At 46.9% G+C, this 20,576-nt stretch overlaps 1 protein-coding gene and 1 long non-coding RNA gene across 2 annotated transcripts in view; one reads left to right on the top strand and one right to left on the bottom strand.

Annotated features, from left to right (window-relative positions):
• The window catches only part of NAV2 (neuron navigator 2), a 689,797-nt gene extending 678,966 nt beyond the window's left edge, over positions 1-10,831 (bottom strand). The window contains exons 1-2 of the mRNA XM_075927729.2: positions 10,695-10,831; positions 4,251-4,850 (exon numbers count right to left, since the gene is read on the bottom strand). Of these exons, the coding sequence (XP_075783844.1) occupies positions 4,251-4,325 (75 nt within the window). The 5' untranslated portion in view covers positions 4,326-4,850; positions 10,695-10,831. The remainder of the gene's footprint in view (positions 1-4,250; positions 4,851-10,694) is intronic.
• Positions 10,832-10,973: 142 nt separating this feature from the next.
• Positions 10,974-18,767, top strand: LOC112545942 (uncharacterized). The gene is made up of 3 exons (XR_003089529.3): positions 10,974-11,589; positions 17,122-17,595; positions 18,312-18,767. It is a non-coding gene; the product is annotated as an uncharacterized LOC112545942 (long non-coding RNA).
• Positions 18,768-20,576: the final 1,809 nt, after the last annotated feature.

Raw genomic sequence — 20,576 nt, 5'->3', positions numbered from 1 at the left:
CAATCTGGGTTCTAATGTTATTAGAGAGCCAACCTGTATCTTGCTGGATGGATTTCAATCTGGCTCATTTTCTAGTTGAGCAACGAGATAACGTCTGTTTATGCTGGCACACCACAACAGCTTTCTGCTTTTGCACAAAAGAAACTCTTGTTGAACTCAAGAAGTGGCTACACTGGCTCAGCTGTGCAGTATTTGCAAAGTGTTTTAAGATCTCTGCATGAAAGACATTGTGCACACTGGACAGTCATCCATCCAACACATCTAACCACACCTTAAAGCATTCAAGCTATAAATTAATACCTATGGGAGTATTTATGCTCATGAAACTAGCTTTAATTGATGGTAATGTGCCATAGATTTGCTTGATTGTACAAATGTAACAACCTGAGGGGGGTGGAGGGAAGCACGTAAGAACCCCATGGCATATGAAACCAGCCATGCACATCACAAAGAATGTTTAATAAGAAGATCTAGAAGAATGACTACGCATCAGATCTATCACACTATATTAAAAATATTTCAAAACTGCTTTTAATGTATACTTAAACTAAAGAAGGGCTTATTTACCCCTATAGTTCTTTTATTATCCATAAAAAAAGTAAGGGAGAGAAGGAGAATATTCTTGTAAGTACAACAAACTAAATGAGTCTGTGTTTTTATTAGCCACAACGCACTTTATCAAAGTAAGCAGCTGATTTCTGAATCAAATTGGACCACATCCACAAGTAGAAAAATAAATTGAAGATTTTTCTCAAGAATGAATTAAACTGCTGATTAACTTTATCACCAGTTTTAATCATCTCATCAAGGTCCATTTATTTACAAATATGCCATATTTGTGAAAGGAAAAAAGCTATTACATCTGACTGAGAACTCAGGGGGAAGTCAGAAACCAACACAAGAGACATTCCCCTTCACTGATCAATAGTTGTAGAAAATGTAAGTCTTCCATCTGTACTATTTAACTCAAATTCATTTAACTAACACTTTCCTAACTAGATTACCCCTCAACAGTTTTTTACAAGCATTATAGTGATTTCTCCAAAGCACCTACTTCAGAAAAGATCAATTGTGAATTTATTAATGATGGATGAATGGATATCTTTAACTGGTATCAAACCAAATAACCCGCAAAACTTCAAAACAGAGCTGTACAACTGTCACTGATGTTCCTAGTGTAAAACATTCATTAGTCATATATAGGGCCAAATCCTCCTCACAAAAGTCACAAAAATAGGTCCACTGGCTTTCATGAAGCTATGCACATAAGTGAAGACATGGTTCTTAAAGCTGATCCACTTTTACCCTTAAATTAAGTGTTGCGTGGGATTTAGCTATCTAATTCTCACTAAAGCCAATGAAAGCGTTGTGGATAAATCCAATGTGACTCTGAACATTATTAGTGTCAATCCAATTGAAATTCCAACTGAAAAGAACCTGCTACAATCAAATTGAATGGGGACTGAAGCAGCACCCAAATTTCTATGCCTTTTGGAGGATTAACCCAAAACAAAGAGAGATAGTAGACAACAAACTGAGAATTGGACTAAATATTCTAAATTAGATGCTCAGGAATTTTGCTACTGACAAAAGCAGAAATGAAAGGAAATAAAGACAAACTCCAGTCTAGTTTCTTATTTTGCTCGGGCAGGATAGATCATTCAAAAGCAGCACTTCAATATCTATGTGTTTATACGTTTTATATTGTTGTCCGAATAATGCTAAAAAAAGGATATAATCTTTTACTGCTGAGAGAAATTCAGACTTTAAAAAACATGACAGTGTGTGATTTCCCTGATTTAAAATTAGTTTGGCCTTATTTTATTCCTATTCTTGACTGATTTTAATGATCAAATCTGTCTAATTTTCAATGCTTCTTGATCAGATGCACAATATTCTAAGCCATATTTTCAAGGATTCTAGATTTACCACGTGTGAGAAATTGCACGGGAGACTCTTTTATTCACATCCACAAAAGAAAAACTGCATCTCTATATTCTAGATTCTCTCTCAGCAAACATAAATTGGAGCAAAGTTTTTGCAAGTAATCTTTCCCTAGAAAATTCAATAGGAAATGAAATTTAATACTCTATTAAGACTTATTTTGCAAACAGAAGTGAGAGAGATCACCCAAGCGTAAAGAGTCATTAAAATGGATCTTACATATATCATTATAAATTTAATAATCTCCATGACGGCTAGAGTTCAAGTTAAAATGAATGTCAGCTAAGCATGACCAATTGATGTTATCCCAGCTGCTACTGAGCCTCACTTGAGGTTATATTATATTTCTAGAAGCTCCATATTACATGTGCACCAAAACACCCTGAGCCAGGAACAGATGGGAGATGTAGACTTCTATACCTATCAGCGAGGACAGAATCATAACTGCTTATTACTTTTGGTATAACAGAACAATTAGAATATACCTCTGTGTCATAGGTCCCAAATGTTTCCCTGTTAGAGCTTGAATACAGTACAAATATTAACAGTCTCCTAGAAATGAAGTCAACAGAGGGATTTTCTTTCAGCCCTTATTGATTTATTTCAGTCCCAGAATGCTTCCTTGAAAAAATAGTAGAGGGAGGATCTTGTCAGGTTTACAGCTAATAGATCGGAGTGCATTAAAATCCATTTAGTGCTTCTTCTGGGTTCCTTAAATATTGTCATTTCTTACTAACAAAAGAAAAACATTTTTATCTAGTTTGTAAATGCTCCTTGGACTGGCTTTATTTCTAGACAGAAAAAGATCTGTATTTAAAAAGAAATCCCTTATTCTTTGACAGACTCAGTAAAATAATATACTGGCTCTTCCCCAAATCAGTTGACCTTGTTGAAATGTTAAAATAATTGGTCAGTTTTCAGCTCTCCTATGTCATCACTACCATAGGACTTCTTTATTCATTTGAGGGATATTAAAGAGAGCTCCCCACAGAAGCCAGAATATGTAATTTTCTTTCACAACCAAATCCTCATTAGAAAAAATAAATCATTTATACAAACATACATCAAATTTAACAATATGTATGACTTGTGCCAAGACAATAACTTGAAACCCTCAGTTGCTCCCAGACTATCAGTTTGCCAGAGATGGTGGTTTTGTTTAGGTGTATTTAATATGTAGCGCCATTCAAATTATTAAATAATGCAATGTTATCTTACTCTGGAAACTCCCAGATATGAACATTTCAAGGTACCACTGATCAACCTTAGTTTCACATTATAGTGTTTTTCCATCACAATGATGTCATTTGATTGTACATTAAAAAAAAAGTCATACTGGTCTCAGAGGGTATGTCTACACAGCAGCATTATTTCGGAATTACAGATGTTATTCCAAACATCACAAAGAGCATGACTAAACTGCAAGCCATTATTTTGTAATTACGGCAAGCTGGAGGACTTCTTATACTGACTCCTGTAACCCTCATTTTACGAGGAGTAAAGGAAGCTGAAGAAAGAATGTTCTTCCTTAGACTTTCTGCACAGCAGAAAGTGACAAAAGCTAGAGTAAGCTATTTCGACTTTAACTACGCAATTGACATAGCTCAAGTTGCATAGCTTATTTCGGCTTTAGCCTTGCTGTGTAGGCATGCCCATGACATAGGCAGGAAACAGTATTTTTCAGAACCTCTCTGAATTCAGTAGCTAAATCACAAGAAACCTGAAAATGTCTACAACTTTTCAGATTAATTTGTAAAAGTAGACTAAATAAATCAACTTGATATTATAAAGCATTTTGTCACCATATCATTCATATTATCGACCCCGGGATAACAGGCTCTTAAATACTCTCTTTTCCCCTCTCTATGCCTAAATAAATGAAATACAAGTGGCCTCTGACTTGCGACGCAATTGGTTCCCGGGGAAGCATCGCAAGTCGGACGCATCATAACTCGAACCCTCATTTACAATAGGCACCGTGTGCCGTCGTAAATGCAGCCAAGGACGTAAGTCGGGGGGTTTTGGCCCCTTCTGCACTCACAAAAATGGTTTTAAGTGTGGGGGGGTAGTAACTCGGGCGGTCGCAACTCAGGCGTTTCCTGTAAAGACCGGAGGATCTTTCAGACCTTTACTCCCCTATGTAGCAACAAGTCCAGAAAAGCCAGATTTTATATTTTGAGCTCACCCACAGCTCACAAAACAATGGAAAACATAATGATCCAAAAATTATCAACTGCACTTGAGCTCGCTGAAACAAGCCCAGCAATTTAAGCACAAAATGCCATTGGTGAAGTCGTGTCACTTACCCTTTTTTGATCTTCCAGGCCATGTGTCACAGGCTTTCTTTTCTGATGTTGGCTAGACTCAGATCCAGGTTCCATTTCCCAGTTAGAAATATTTGTTGAGTCACCTTAAGCTGTCCCTCAAAATCCACAGTATGAACAAATATCATTAAAAAAAAACCACCACAAGAATTCCTTCAAATCTCTTCCTTGTTTCTTATCAGCCTTTCAAAAAATGTTTGCCATCGCTGATTATTATCCTAACAAGCAGGCATTCTGAAAACCTATACATCCTATTTTAGCTCAGATGTAGAGTTCCATTTAAGTGCCTTATGGTTGGCAAAGCTGAATCCATATCCAGTTGTTTGTGCCACATTATTGCTTCATCAGCCTCCTTTTCATTGCATTTTTAGCATGGATAATTTATAAGTCAATAAAGGTGTAAACGTGCATTTAATCCACTGGGTTGATATTATCAGCATCCCTCTCTTGAACCACCTTCTGCCCATAAATCACTGTAAACACTTCACAATTATAATTGCCTTTTGCAGATCTTGCAGGTGTTACTAATGTCAAATCATCCCTGCAAAGTTGTCCTCTTCTTCCACATATTCGAACATATGCCTACAATGAAATCATATTTTACCCAAAGTCAAAAATCAGTGTAATCATAGTACATTGTACATACATGACCACTTCATCGGAGCATCTCAACGTTCTTTACAAATATTAATGCCTTTGGGGCTGGTAGCATTAAGAATCACTATGGCTTTGTCTATACTGCCATTTTTTTTGGCAGAAGATACGCAAATTGCACTCTCACTTGCATATCTTCTTCCAATCCTTTTTGCAGAAGAGGTTTTGCCGCTAAAAAGCCCTGTGTAGATGGGGCCATTTGTCAGGAAAAAAAAACAAAACCCTTTTTCACAAGATCCCTTATTCATCAAAAAATTAGGTTTACAGGATCTTGTGGAAAAAAGGGTGTTTTTTTCCCCCAACAAATGGCCCCATCTACACAGGGCTTTTTAGCGGCAAAGGATCAGCAGAAGATATGCAAATGAGTGCAATTTGCATATCGTCTGCCAAAAAAAATGGTAGTGTAGACATAGCCTATGTGTCTACAGTATTCCTAAGGTGCCAGTCATAGTAGTATATAGATACTTGCCCTACTGATACCTAGAAAAACTAACTCTAGGCCAAATCCTGTGTAGTCTTTCTACTAGACCCAAAGCTAGGTTCATTAGTGGCCCATGGTTCTTTTCAGAGGGAGCCTCTTCAGCAGGTTCAACAACAACTTTGTGCCATCCCCGCAGAAGCTTCAGGGTAAGGATGTATTTGGAGGGAAAGGAGGTCATAGGAAAAAACAGGCAGATCAGAAATAGATGGAAGTGTGCTTGGGGTGATTCTGTGGGAGTGGGGAAGGACGAAGGTACAAGATGATGGCAGTAGGGTAGTGTAAGTTACCAGGGACTGAATCCTCCCCTCTGAAAACAAAAAGAAAAGCTCATTTCTGTCCCTGTACCATTAGGATCAGTGCATACATGAAGTCCCCAGATAAATCAGTAAGCCAGTCATGCCAGGGAGAACTCTCTGGTAATAAGTGTTTGTAGGCTCATGCCCTGTCTTTCAAAAATATATCTGTGGTTCACTGGGTGACTAAGAAGTCCTGTAAAACTTTTCACTGATATCACCAGCGTGTATTCATCCTAAGTAAATCTTGAGTGAGAGCAATAACCAACTAATAGCTGTTTGGTGATAGGATGGAAATGAACTGTTGCTGTCAGTCCATTGCCAAAGAGAAGTGTCCACATCACACAGACCTACATCATAAATAGAACTCTTTGGCCATCTCAATAAATACACCAAGTACCAAACATAGATCAGTGACTCAGCTGCCCCTCAAACTCTGCAGGTGATCCCTGAACATAAAGAACAAAGGGCATTCTGGCAAAGCTAGCACTGCTGCTGTCCATGCCATACCATTCTGGGAATAACCGGATTTGACCAAAACAAATCAAACCAAAAAAAACCCCAAGTCCTCACTGATGTGGCCCCTGACTGAGAAGGAAAGACACTCCCCCCATTCCCCATGCACAACAGAACCTAGAGCAGCTCAGGCCAGTAGATTGTGTGTGCTCCAGTGCCATGAGGAGGGAAAGGGGGGCTGGAACACCAGCACAGGCTCCCCAATGCTGGGGGAAGGTGCCCTGAACCTCGGAGACCAGATCCAGGCAAGCTGCAGGCCACAAGCAGCCCCCAGGCTTTAGGACAGGGATGGGGAACATAGAGGGTGATAAGCCACAGATCAGTGGTTAACAGGAATAGTATAAGAAAACAAAGTGGAAGGAATTTTCAGTAGTTAATTGGCAATGCCAATAACTAGAACAGCAATTTAGCCACTAAGGAACATGGGTGGACTCAAACTTCCACTAAATTCAGGAGAAAAAAAGTCAGTGTTGAGGGGAGAGGTGACCACACACACACACAAAACCAACTCTGCTCATATATTGGTTCCACAATCTCAAGGTGGCACCAGCATGAACTCCTCTGTCATAGCAAGTTATGACAGAAGAGTCTCCCTTTGCCCTGGAGAAAACGCAGGTATTTAGATGGTCCCTGAATATTAAGTCCTAGGAAAGTATTGGTTAGTGAATGTACAAAATATATTTTTATAATTAAAATTTCAAACCATAAGCCTGCTGGGACATTAGGATGTATTGGTCAAGAACTACTGTGGTATAGTATCTGATCCTAAGAGTTGCTATGTACCCATGACTTCCTTTTACTTCCGTGGGTGCTTTCACTATTGAATACTCTCAGGATGAGGCTTCTATTTAAGCACATAAAAGAACAGGCTATAAAATTACTTTGAGAGAGAAAATGTTAATAGTTTGACATCTCTAATAGTTTAGCAACCCAGATAATTTTAAAATATTAATTTTTGTGCAGGAAAAAAAATCAAGGGAATAGTAGCACTGACATTTCCCCAAGGAAAACCAGGGTCTGCTGAGGTTTCTGTAAGGTGGAAATCAGAGGGAGCGCATTTATTAAATCTGGTCTAGCGTATGACAAAAGGCTGAATTCTACTTCCATTTAAAGCAGTGGGAGTTTTACTAGTGACTTCAGCTAAGAGGGAGATATTATTGTGCTAGCACTGTTTAAGTTCTTTCAGTTACAAACTAACACAGCTACCCCTCTGAGATTAATTCTCTATTTTGAATACTACGAAGTTGTAAGAGCAAGACAAGTCCCTTTAATACATCTGGTAAGAATTTGTCTTCTAGGTTGAAACCACAGCTTACTACAAAGTGTCAGCCCAAAATGTATGTGAACATCTGTGTTGTAGTGCCTCTGGATTCAGGTAGTAGTGTTTTGTCAGCTGACTGGTTTTTCTGACTGAATTAGTACAGTGCTGCACCTCATAAAAGGTGCTACATTATCTTCATAGAGTGAGGGCCCCCTACCCCACTGATCCAAAGAAAAACACACACAATGCAAATGAAGCCTCAGACACTCACTGCACTAATGTTCCTCCACAATATTTTGAAGGGACCACCTCTAGGCATGAGTGATTAGCTCATTTTCTGTGGCCCATTCAGCCATTGCCCTCTGTTGAAACTGCACACAGAAGAGTGCCTATTAATGCAGTTGTGGTGATGCTTTTATACTCAATCACTCGGACATCATTTGAGACCACAAAACTTATTTCATACAGAAATAGTGAGCAATTTCTAACTTCTGCTCTGAGCTGCAGATTCTTCCTGGTCTGTGGCAGCACACCTATTATTGTCAATGTGTAACTCGAAGCTTGTACACCATCTTTAATCTCAACAATAGCAACACATGCAAGAAATACTTTTGAAGATACCCTTAAATCACAGCAGTAAAAACTTTTCTTCCTCCAGTGATTCCACTGTGAACATGAGACTGCATCAGTCACATCTTGTTATGCCATACTGTGAGAGCATGACATAACCAGTGCAAGTAAGGACAGCGTCTCCCTGCATGAAAGGTCCTCTGAACCATAAAAAGCAGTCTCTCACAAGTTCTTTATATTCCAATTTTTACTTTTTAACCATCTCAGCACCAACTTAGATTGAGTCCAGAGGATCACATACCAATTTAATTGATATTCATATTTCCTCTGGACATACAGTGAATGCCCTCTTAAGGTCATGTTCCCAACCCTTTGTGCTTATGTTAATTTGCATCCAGCTGCACTAAAAATAAGAAAGCATCTTGTTACCATTGTTTTCCTTTAAAAATATTAATGCAAGAGAATAGAAATCCTAGTGCTTGAAGAACATTTGAACAAAAGGGTTCACTAGCCAAAACATTTAAGATAATTAGTGGTTCAGTTTCATGTCCCAGTTCTCTCCCAACAAAAACTAAGGAGTTTCTGCTCTATCCCAACCAAAATCTAATCCCAAAGCCGTGAAATGTTAATTTAGTTGGTAGAAGATTGGTGTAAAGGCAGAATCAATATATCACAATAATCTGGTTTAAAATAAATTCATATTTTTTTCCAATAAGTACACTTTGAGACATCACAGAACACTTAACAATTTTAAGGCTACTATAGTGCCGCATCACTGAATATCACTATTTAATAACAGTCAGAAGCTTCGGGGCCCCATTGTACTACGTTCTGCAAACAGATACAAAGACACGACCACTACTTTTAAAGAATTTATATCCTAAAGCCCCAGTCCTGCCAAGATTTACCCATTGTCTTAATTTTAATCATTCTAATTATCCCCATGAACTTCAATTAGATTAAATCTTTGCAGGATTGGGATCCAAGGCTCCAGTCCTGTAACTGGATCTGTGCAGGTGGGCCACTATACTCCTAAACAGCCTACTGACTTCATTAAGGCTGCACAGAGATATAGCAGGCCATATTTAAGATTCAAGTTGTAGGATCAGGGCCTACCAACAAATAAGAGATTTGTAACTGATTCATCATAAGCAAATACAAATATCCTCCTTTACTTAAAAACATAAATAACCATGCAAGTTACAGAAATCTACAGTGTCCAACAAACCTCAATTCCTTTGTAAAAACCAAAAATGTAGCAATGGGCTGCCTTCCTAAAGTAGCCTTCTGGGGAAAAAATACTGTAGGAAGTTGCTCTTGGTCATATATACCATAAAATAAAGGGGGAGAGGAGAAATCTTTTGTTTGTATTGGGATGCTTCTCTCCAGAAGGTATTGTTTTCTGATGGCACAGATATCAACATATTCTTGAGTGCAGAACCATTCTGAATAAGAAAATTGAATCTACATCAATGAGTTAATTGCTATCCTAGCAAGATTATCCAAGCCATATGTTCCTTTCAACACACTCTTTACAAAAAATTCAATAACTTAAGAATGTTCCCCTCACCCCCAAAAAGAACAAAAAAAATCTGTATTTTAACTGCTTTCTTTGCAAATCTACAACTAGTAAAGAAGACAGCAGCTGAAACAGCACAGGAATAGCTCCAAAGCCAAAATAAAAGTCAGACCTGTTTAATCTTCCAGCAGAAGTTAAAGCTTCAGAAGCATTAATGCATTCAGCCTTTCAAAAGATTTAATTAACTCATTACTAGTATAGCATTTTTAATTAGTCTTCTTGTGCCAACAGGGGAAAGCAAAAAGAAGCTACTCTCCCCACCTTTGGCTTTAAGGAGCAAGAAGTAAAGGCAAAAGGAATCCAAGAAACGACAGATCTGCTGAGTGCCTGGGATGGAGATACAGCCAAGCTGCTACCGTTTCGCTCTCAGTTCTGCGGGTCCTAGTCGTGATCTACAGCTCCCAAGCCCCTCTCGCTCACCCGCTGCACCGCCTGGCTGGAAAATGGGCTGCAGCCGCCTGCTCTCCTGCCTCGGTCAGTGCACTCAGGCTTTGCCCTTTCATTCAGAGATCAGCCCCAGCTGCTGGCAGCTAGGGGCGGTGTCTTCCCCCTCCCCCGCAGTTGGTCACTTGAAGCTACCCGCACCAGTAGGTTCCCCAGTGCCTCCTAAGCAGGAAGGGGCACATGCTATTTGGGGAGTGCAGAAGGGGGTTCTCCCCCAATCTTCTCCTCTACAAGGGGCAGATTTCCCATTGCACCTCTATGCAGCAGGCGGGGGAAGGAGCGGTTCTCCTCTGATCTGCGTGGGAGGCGAGGGATATCTGCGAGTCTAGGCAGATTTCCCTTTTGCACCTTTTAGCAGGAGGCACCTGGAGGAACGAGTGATTTCCCCTCCGATCCTTATGGGAGGGGCAGCGAGGGGATGATCGCCCCTTTGGATCCCTTCCGCAGTGGGACCCAAGGAAGGGGCAAGAGGAAGCGTTTCGGGGGGACAGGAGGGGAGCTGCCCCCCTCCCCGTCTCGCAGGAGGGCGACAGGCGGATTGGATTTCCCCCGGGCACCCCCGCCCCGCCCCGCCAGCCCGGGCTCGGCCCCTCCACCAGCCCTGAAAGAAAAAAAAAAACTTTCGCACCCTTCTCCGAGGCAGGGAGACTCCCCCGCGCACCGGGAGGGGAGCGGTGCCTGCCCCCTCTGGGTACCTGCCGCTCCGGAGTAGCCGCACGCGCCGCCTTCTGCTCCTCGGGGACAGCGAAGGGGGGGGGTGCCGCCCCCGGGGTGACGGGCAATGAGGAGCGATGGGGGCTGCTGCGGCGCGAGACCGGCTCGGGGGCTGCTCACCACTCGCTGGTGCTGCTACTCACTCGCGTTACCGTAGCAACCGCCCCCTCCCTCGCCAGCCAAACCCAGAGGGCTCACGTGGGGCGCGGCGGCCAATAGGAGGGGGCTGTTTGCACCCCACCGGCTGGGGAGGCACATTCAAGCCGGGAGCGGGGCCGAGCCGCTGCAGCGCGGACTTTCCCTCGGCGCGCGAACGTCCCCCTGCGCCGCAGCCAGGCGAGGGGCTTGCTGGCAGGGGCGCCTGTCGGAGGCGCGCAGAGAGAGTCAGCGCCTCGCCTCTGTGCCCCGCCAAGCGCGCCCCAGGGCCCTGAGGTGCCGCCCCCCCCCCCCGTGAGGAGCATCCCTGGGAGGTCAGCCCCGAGCCATAAAAATGCACCATCGGCGTTAGCACCCCCACTCCGGACCCCGGGGGGAAACAGGCAGGGAGACGCGTCCCTCGGGTAGCGAACAGCCAGAGGGAGGCTCCCAGCGTCCTGCCCGTGCCCGCCCTGTTCTGCCGCTAAGCAGCAGCGCGCGGGTCCCAGGGCAAGATCAAGTGTAGTATCCAGGGGTGGCCCGTGACTACAGGCGGACTTGGCCGCTGCCGCCCAGGGTGCCCGCAGCCGGCCTCGGACCGCTCCTGCTCGTATCCAGTGGTCCTGTGAGATCTACACGGAACACGTCACGGGCCACCGGCAATCCCAGGACAAGTAAGACCACGTGGAAGTCACACAGGACCGCGGGAGGGTTTTTTGGGGAGATTCTTCCTCCTTTTCTTTCCCTCCTTTTCCCTCCCAGGAGTCTAAGTTCATAGCTCACCACAGAGGGTGAGGCCAGGTTGCACCCACGGGGTCTCTCTTGACTCACTACCCTTCACCCTGGTCAAGACATCCTCCCCCCATCAGGTGCTGCTCCCCAACGAAACAGAGGACAGGGATACAGAGGAAGGGGATGCCAAGGGACATGAAAATCTTTGGGACTGAGCACAGACTCTGACTCTGTGGACCACATCGGGACTTTGGTCCCTGGTCTTTAAGACTTTGAACTTTGGGATTGTACTTGATCTTTGGGTTTCTGTGATAGGTTGGAAGTGTAACTTTGTTGGCAACAGTGGATCTAAGTTGCTGCTACTTGGGCTGTGTCCAGACTCAGGGGTTTTTTCGGGAAAAGTAGCCTTTTTCCGAAAAAACTTCCCCTGCGTCCAGACTCAAGCCGCGTTCTTTCGAAATTAAATGGAAAGAACGCGGCTTTTCTTTCGATGGCGGTAAACCTCATTTCACGAGGAAGAACGCCTTCTTTCGAAAGTTCCTCTTTCGAAAGAAGGCGTTCTTCAATGTAAATAGGGCTTCTTCGAAAGAGAGCATCCAGACTCACTGGATGCTTTCTTTCGAAAAAGCAAGCCACTTTTTCGAAAGTTCAACCTGTAATCTAGACGCTCTCTTTCGAAAGAGGCTCTTTCGAAAGTATCTTTCGAAAGAGCCTCTTTCGAAAGAGGCTTGCAGTCTAGACATAGCCTTGCTGTGGGGGATCTGGCAGGGGCACCTCCAGGGGTAACTCACCCTTCTTACCCCCCCTGGAGGGCTCTGTTGCCCGCAACAGCTATAGAGATAAACCCAGGGGCTGTGTCTACACTGGGCCTCTTATTCCGGAAAATCAGCTGCTTTTCCAGAATAAGCTGCGAGCTGTCTACACTGGCCCTTGAATTTCCGGAAAAGCAACGATGCTCTACGGTACAAAATCAGCCACTATTCCGGAAAAGCTACGCTGCTCCCGCTCGGGCATAAGTCCTTATTCCAGAACACTGTTCCGGAAAAGGGCCAGTGTAGACAGCCCAGTAGTCTTTTCCAGAAAAAAGCCCTGATCGCGAAAATGACAATCGGGGCTCTTTTCCGGAAAAGCGCGTCTACATTGGCCACAGATGCTTTTCCGGAAAAAGGGCTTTTCCGGAAAAGCAGCCTGCCAATGTAGATGCTCCTTTTCCGGAAAAACTTAAAACGGAATGTATTCCGTTTTAAGCAGTTCCGGAAATTCAGGCCAGTGTAGACACAGCCATCAAGAACAAGGAAGCAGCAGAAGAGCACACCAAGGGACGGAGAAGACGTAAGGACTCGGTGTCATACACCACCAGGGGAGGTTTTTTGAGTTTTTCCTCCCCCCAAGGACTGAGCTAATGCCACCTACTGTGAAAAAAAGGGGCCAGGGCTTCCCAGGGAAACTTCACCCACTTTCCCCCCAGAGGGCCGTGCCCATACAACAGTCGTGGCTAGAAACTCACAAGAGGACACGGACACGGAGGAAGAGGACTCCGAGGGACACGGAAGACCAGAGAATGCATTGGTCTTTCCCCGACACACGGACTTTACATATATAAATTACCCATCCAATTGGGATTCAGTCAGGCTTGCTGCCGGCTGCATCCCCCTTTGTCAGCCAGGGCCTCCACAAAAACTCTGACAAGGATCAGACCTCAGGAGAGCCCAGGCTGTATCCCCCAAGGGATCTTGTATATACCTCTCCCCAAAAATTAATTGGGGATACTAAAATCAGGCAGATGATGGGGCCTTCAATTACCCTAATATCATAGTTCTACTAAATAAAACCGGTAGGTCTACTCCCTAGGGAAAGCACCCCCACCCACCTATATATATATACTGGGATTCTACACAAACCATTTACTATCTTCATCCGGGGCTTCACATGCTCCCTTTATGCTCTGCTGGCTCTCCAAAAGCCACACACTGTAACTCCACCTACTTCCTCCCCATCATTCCCCAGAATTTACATATGTACTCTTTAGGCCATATAAGGGGCACAACTGGTATTCTGGACGATGCGGCTGCTTTGTAAGTGGATCATACCCATGGCATACACAAAGTAAAACGGCACGGGGTCTTGGAACCAAAGCACTGGGCTCAAAAGTCACGCTGCTGCTGTAATGTAAACCATGTACCCCTTCACCCTAACCTCATAACCTGTCTCTGGATGTGTCTATTTGCTCTACTGTTAACTTGTATCTGTTGTTTGTTTGCAAACATTCTCTAAATAAATGTTAATCTGTTCAATATCTGATATGTTCTCTGAGACCTTTATATTAAATGGATTTTTGGAGCAGGGGGTCAGAACAGGAGCTTGCTCCAAAAAAAAAAAAAAAAAACCCTCACAAAAACCACCTTGTGCCTATGCCAGATGAAACTGGGCCCTTACAAAAAGGGAATTCTCAAGTGTATGTGTGTTTGTGAAGAGAGACTTCAAGCCTTGAAGGTGTTGGTCTAATGTCTAACTGTCACTCACTACCCCTCACTTTCCCATCTGTGCAATGGGACTGATCACTCATTTCACACAACTGTCATAGGACTTGTTTTATCAATGTGTTTGTAAAATACTGTAGATAGTTGCCACTCCAGAGCACTTCCTTATGGGCTGGACTGGCCCCTGCAGAGCCACCCAGGATGTGTCTACACTGCACCGTTATTTCAAGATAACTAGCATTATTTTGAAATAACAATGTGAGCATTTACATAGCCATTCCCTTATTTCAAAATAATGAACGGCCTTCTCCGACTTCTGTAAACCTCATTCCACAAGGAATAACGCCTCTTCCAAAATAGCTATTTTGGAATAGGGAATGTGTGGATGTGACACAGGGAGTTATTTTGAAATAAGGGGCCTCCAGGAAATCCCACAGGTGCCTTGCTGGCCACTCCATTCACATTCCTCAGGACTTCATAGTTCCTCTTCTTCTGCAGCCCTTAAAGCTGCAGCCACAGGGAAAAGGGCTTGTGGCAGGAAGCTGACCCTGACAGCCTCCAGCCACACTGCAGCTGCCACAGCAACTCAGCCTCAGCAGGCCAGTAGGCTGACCCCAGGTCCGGCTTTAGGAAGTGCGGGGCCCAATTAGAACAATTTCAACAGGACCCCGCAGCAATTTTGGTTGAACAAAAAAAAAAAAAAAAAAGGCACACAAAAGTTTCAACATGGGGCCCCGGGAATTTTTTTGATTGAGCAAACACAGCACAAAAAATCACACACGCACAGGCGGCCGACGCACTCCTCCTCTGGGGCTGGCAGGGCCACAGATTTATATAATTTTTGGTGGTGCCCCATTAGCCACACCCCGAGCCCTGTTAACCAGGCCTCTGGAGGTAACATGCTCAGGGCAAGATAGACACATGACCAGAGGTAAAAGGTGTCATGTCACCCCTCTTGAAGGACTTTTCCCAGCATCCTCCTACCAACAGGGATTAGTTTGGCCCCCACCAAACTCCTCTCATGCAACTATCATGCAATTTCATTAACCCAATGTGTGTGACATTAACTTGGGGGCAGAGAGGCTGGGGGAAATGTTCCCTCTAAGGCTATGTCTACACTCTGTGGGTTCTTCCGCAAGTAAAGCCGTTCTTGCGCAAGAACCCACAGAGCAGCCACACTGCCCGCCTGCTCTTATGCAAGGAAATTTACAGTACGGTGTGGTAAGAGAGGGTGTCTTGCACAAGAGCTATGCTCTTTTCTAACAGGTGTTAGGTCTCTTGTGCAAGAGGGCAGTGTGGACACTCGGCAGGGATTTCTTGCACAAGAAACCCCTATGGCTAAAATGGCCATTGGAGTTTTCCTGCGCAAGAGAGCGTCCACACTGCCATGGATGCTCTTGCGCAAAAGCACAGCTCGCACATGGCTGTGTGGACATGTTCTTGTGCAAGACTTCTTGCACAAGAACCCTTGCACAAGATGTTCTTGCGCAAGAAGCTGCCAGTGTAGACATAGCCTAAGAGTTTCCTCCCATGAGCAGAATGGATTTTGTGTTGTGCACCTGTACTGAGTTCATGTGGCTTGTTTGGATGTGCCACTGTGGCACCCAAGTTATTAATAAATATTTTGTAAACCTTTACCTTTTCTCTCTGCTGCCATGTCTCCTCCCCTTGCTCCATCAGCTCCCATGGTGGCTGCTGCCCCCCCAACTCCTCACCCTCCTCTGCTGTCCTGACTCCTGCCCTTCTCACTGCCCTCAGCCTTCCTGCAACCTGCCCCCCTCCACCAGCCCTTCTCTCCCCCCTGTGCCCACTCCCCCAGTAGCCCCACTCTGATCATGTGAGCAACCCCTCCTCATCCCCTCTCCTAACACCTCCCTCTACACACCTGCCCGGCCTCTCTCCTTTGGTGCTAGTCCCTTCCCTGCAGGTGTCTGCCCTTCTGCTTCACCCCAGAATCCCCTGGCACCTGCACCTTCCCTTAACCCTACACCCTCCTGGTGCCTCCCCCTTCCCTTACTGTCCCTGCCCCCTTTGCCCTCTTTTTCCATGATGCCCACCCCCCCACCACTCTGTGCCCCCATTCCCCTCCTGCCCCTCTGTGCCCTCACACATGACTTGCACCATCCCCACCTTTCTCATGCCCACCTCTTCTTTCAAGCCTTCTCCCAGCACCTCCCCCTCCCTCTTCTAGCCCCCAATGCCCTTCCCCTCTCCTCTCCCAGCATCACCTTGTCCTCCCTCCCACTGACACCTCCCCTCCTGCCCTTTTCCTCATTGTCTGCACTTGGCCCCCTGGCATTTGTCTCTCCTCCACGCTGTCACTTGGTGCCTTCCCCTTTCTTCCCCTTCCCGCTCCGCACAAGCCTCTTCCTCTCCCATCCCTTCCCCCCCCCCCGCACAAGCCCCTTTCTCTCTCACCCCTTCCCCCTCCCCACAAGCCCCTTCCTCTCCCACCTCTTCCCCCTAGTTTTCCCCCTCCCTTACCTTCTGCCTTCCACTTTGCAGGGCCAGAGTCTGTGCCTGGACTCTGAACCTGGAGCTAGGGCTAAGCGGTGCAATGCAGCGCTGAGCAGTTTTAAAGTCCCGGGCCGTGACGTCACGTCATGCCCGGGTGTCTCCCTGCTCACCTGGGAACGCCACACATGACAGCAGCAGCTGGTGGCGGGGAGCCGGACTGAAAGCTGTGCACGGCAGGGACGGGATGGGACCAAGGGGGACACTGTGGGGCCGGCCGGGGTGAGAGGACACGCGGGGAGGCTGGCAGGTGGGGTCCGGGGACCGCTCCAGGCAGAGCCAGGGGAGAGACCCATCTCCAAATATTGGTGGAGCAGGGCCCCCGGCTCTGAATATTAACTCGCCGCCCATGGCGCCCAGCACACTTCCGGGTTCAGGCCGTGGGGCCCCTTTAGGCGCGGGGCCTGATTCAGGGGAATCGGGCGAATCAGCCTAAGGCTGGCCCTGGTTGACCCCCTTCTCCCTCTCTCCCGTTCCCAGAGAGCACTCTGAGGGCTCCCAAGAACCTGCAAGGCAGAGATCCTGACGCTCATTGAGGTGTGCAGCGAGGAAGAAAACCTCCAGGATCTCCACTCCAGACGGCGCAACGCTGACATCTAAGGCCACATGGCCAATACCCTGGCCACATCCAGACCCAGGAGCAGGCCCAGATGAAAGTTAAAGAGTTCTGCCACAGTAAGGGGGCACAGCTCCCACTCCAGGGCAACACCACACTCCTTCCCCTATTACCAAGACCTGCACCACATCCTGGGGGGCAGTGCAGCCCTTGACCCACCCTGGTGATCAACTCAGAGCTGGAGACACCTGTCATCACCCACCCAAGGGCCAGAGCCGGGGAGGAGAAGGAGGAGGACCACAACGCAGCCAGCTCCATCACCTCAATGACACTGGAGCCAGTACCCAATGGCCTGGATGTGTCCCAGGCATCCTCCAAAGCTGGGGAGGGAACATCAAGTGAGTGACCTTAGTATTCTCACACAGACAGGGTGGAGGTTGGTTGGTGTGTGCTCCTCGCTCAGCCTTCTTGGCCTGAGGAATTGCACTGCAGGCCATGCACAAAGATGCACATGCAGTGGCAGTCTGGGCCACACAGCCCCAGAAGGCTGCATTGGAGCACCCTGGGTTCCTAATCACAGGTTCTAGGGAGGCCAACCACACTTCAGACATGCAGGTGGGACACCCTCCCACCACAAGAAGAAAGCTGGGGACAAGGACACACAGACTCTGGAGTACCACATACAGCACGTGAGGATGCCTGCACACTTGAGGCAACACCCACTCCTGGGAACAGGGCTGCCAGGTATAGATGTCTGCTGCTCACAACCTCCTCCCCCCACAACCTTATCCCTTCTCCCCCAGCGGCCAGGGATACAAGTTCTCTCCCCTTGGGATACCACCACTGCTGGACCCAGTGTGTGGGGGGCAACAAGGCAAGCCCAGCCATCCCAAGGCCCCCTCCCACCCATAGTATGACCAGCAACCTCCCATGCCTGCTTGCCCCTGGGATGTGGGGGAAGGGGGAAGCAGGCCACACATAGACTTGCTCCCAGGATATCACCTTAATCTGACCTGAGAACTGACAGTCTCGGCTCAAGGTTGAGGGCAAAGCTTCAGAGACAGTGTCTCCAGGAATGACTGACCATCTCTTTTTATTCTCCCCTTTTGGCCAGCCGCAAGAGGAGGACAGGCAATACCACCTGAGGCAGCCGCCTGATACTGGAGAAGATGCAGGCATCGGAGAATGCAGGAAGAACTGATGCAGGAGCACTTCTCCATACTCTGGGCCCTGCACAAGACACTGGACCAGAGGCTACAGGACAACATGCAGTGGTAGTAAGAGAGCTGGACAGAGTTGCTGCAGCAGAGATGCAACATGTGCACAACAATGCAGGATCTCTTTACCCACCTGGAGTCAGCTCCTGCTCCTCCCTTGCCTGCCAGCTTCTGCCTCTCCTCCTCCTATGCCTGACCCTACTTCAGCACCCCCATTCTTGCTTCTCCCCCTAGCCTCCCTGTCCTCCCCTTCCCCCGCCCGCATGATTGCTGAGCCCTCCCCCCCCCCACACACACACACGGCAGAGGAACCATCCACACCAGGCACCACTCCCAGCCCTAACCCTGAGCCTCTCCCCACCCCTCCTCTCCCTTCCAGCTCCCTCCTCCCCCATCCAAGGTTCTCATCCCCCCTCCTCCCCATCCCCTCTTCCAGATACTTTTCCCAGTTACTTCTACCCCAAATAAATAACCAAAGAGTTCATTTTTTTCAAATCCAGTTGTTTAATTGTCTCTGCAGGGGAAAGGGTGGAGTAGGGAAGGGAGGGGTTGTTGGAGGAAAGGTAGAGGGGGGCAAGGCACAGGCCACTAGGCACAGGGAGGCCCTGTGGGAGAGTGTCACTGTGGTCCTTGCAAGAAACTCTCCCTCAGGGCCTCACAGATACGCACCCTCGCCTGATCGGCCTGCCAGATGGCAGCTGTGTGTGGCTGTTCAGGGGCCCTGCCGTCTCAGCTGGCCTCTGCCTCCAGCCAGGGAGGAACGCCTCCCCCTTGCTCTCACAGAGGTTGTGGAGCGTGCAACACAGGGACACCACATACGGGATGTTCTGCTCTTGCTCCCCTACATCCAGGCGGGACAGGAGGCATTAGAAGCAGGTTTTGATATGCCCAAAGGCACGCCCAGCTGGGTATTAAAGCAGTCCTTGTTGGGGTCAAGGTGTCCAATGTAGGGCTTCATGAGCCATGGCATGAGAGGGTAGGCCGCATCCCCCCCGATACACAGTGGCATGTCCACGTCCCCAGCCCCGATGGTGCACTCCAGGAAGAAAGTGCCAGCCACCAGCTTCTGGAATAGGCTGGAATAGCAGGACACGTGGGTGTCCTGTGCCTTCCCCGACCACCCAATATAGATGTCAGTAAACTGTCCAGGGTGGTCGACCAGGGTCTGCAGAACCATGGAAAAGTTTCCCTTCTGGTTAATGTTGAGAGATGCCCGGTGGAAGGAGGCCCAGATGAGGATGTAGGTGCTGTCAATAGCCCTTTTCTCCCCCCACAGTTGGGGAAACCCATGGCGGCAAAGCCAGCTATGATGGGGTCCATGTCGCTAAGGTGGACCCTGCGAAGCAGGACAGTGTTGATGGCCCTTACCACCTACAGAAGGAGACAAACAAAACAGAGTATCACAGGGATGCCAGAGCTCTTGGGAGGTTACTGAGCCCTCCTTTCCTCCTCCATCCCCCCACCCCCTCCAGCCACACCAGGAACCATCCCCTATGTAGCCCATCCCCCTAACAGGGCTGTGTGAGGGCAGGACTGGAAAACTGCCCAGGGAAGGGGGCTTCCCCACCTCCACCTCCCTCAGGTGAGGTGAAACTTGATATTAAATAAGACAAATCAGACTCCTGAAAGGCATACAGTAGTCTGCAAACATCATAAAAAGGAGATACCACCTTTCAATGATCAATATAGAAATCTAGACCCACTTTCTACAATGGTTTCCAATCCAGCAATCTCAGGTCAAGCAACCAAGGCACGCTTGATCAAGATGCCTTATTACTACCTCCCGGGACTCCTTTCTATCATAAGATTTCCTCAAAACTTTTATCAGCCTCTTCCTAAACTCTTTGTAACATGCAATATTTTTCAGGTACTTGGTTCCTATCTTTATTTTAGGGTCAGCCAGAAGAACTTACTTCAGTCCTATGTCTGACAAATAGCTTCTCTCCCATCCCTGGATTCTCTTCCTACACTTGCAAAAGATTTTCCACATAACTCTATACCTACAGAGTTCTTACCTTGGTTCCGATAGCTCCTTTCTGCTCCAAATCTCCTCTCTTCATAGCCACTGCTCAACTCCTTCCCACTTGGACTTCATCTTTAATTAGGCTTGGTCCACCTCCAGGTGCAGCCAGGCAGGTTAATTGGCCTCTCAAGTCCACCTT

This window comes from Pelodiscus sinensis, chromosome 5, assembly GCF_052426305.1.
Source record: "Pelodiscus sinensis isolate ZL-2025 chromosome 5, ASM5242630v1, whole genome shotgun sequence".
Taxonomy (NCBI): domain Eukaryota; kingdom Metazoa; phylum Chordata; order Testudines; family Trionychidae; genus Pelodiscus; species Pelodiscus sinensis.
The sequence above is the reverse complement of the archived record's forward strand: the minus strand, read 5'-3'. Positions and strand labels throughout refer to the sequence as shown.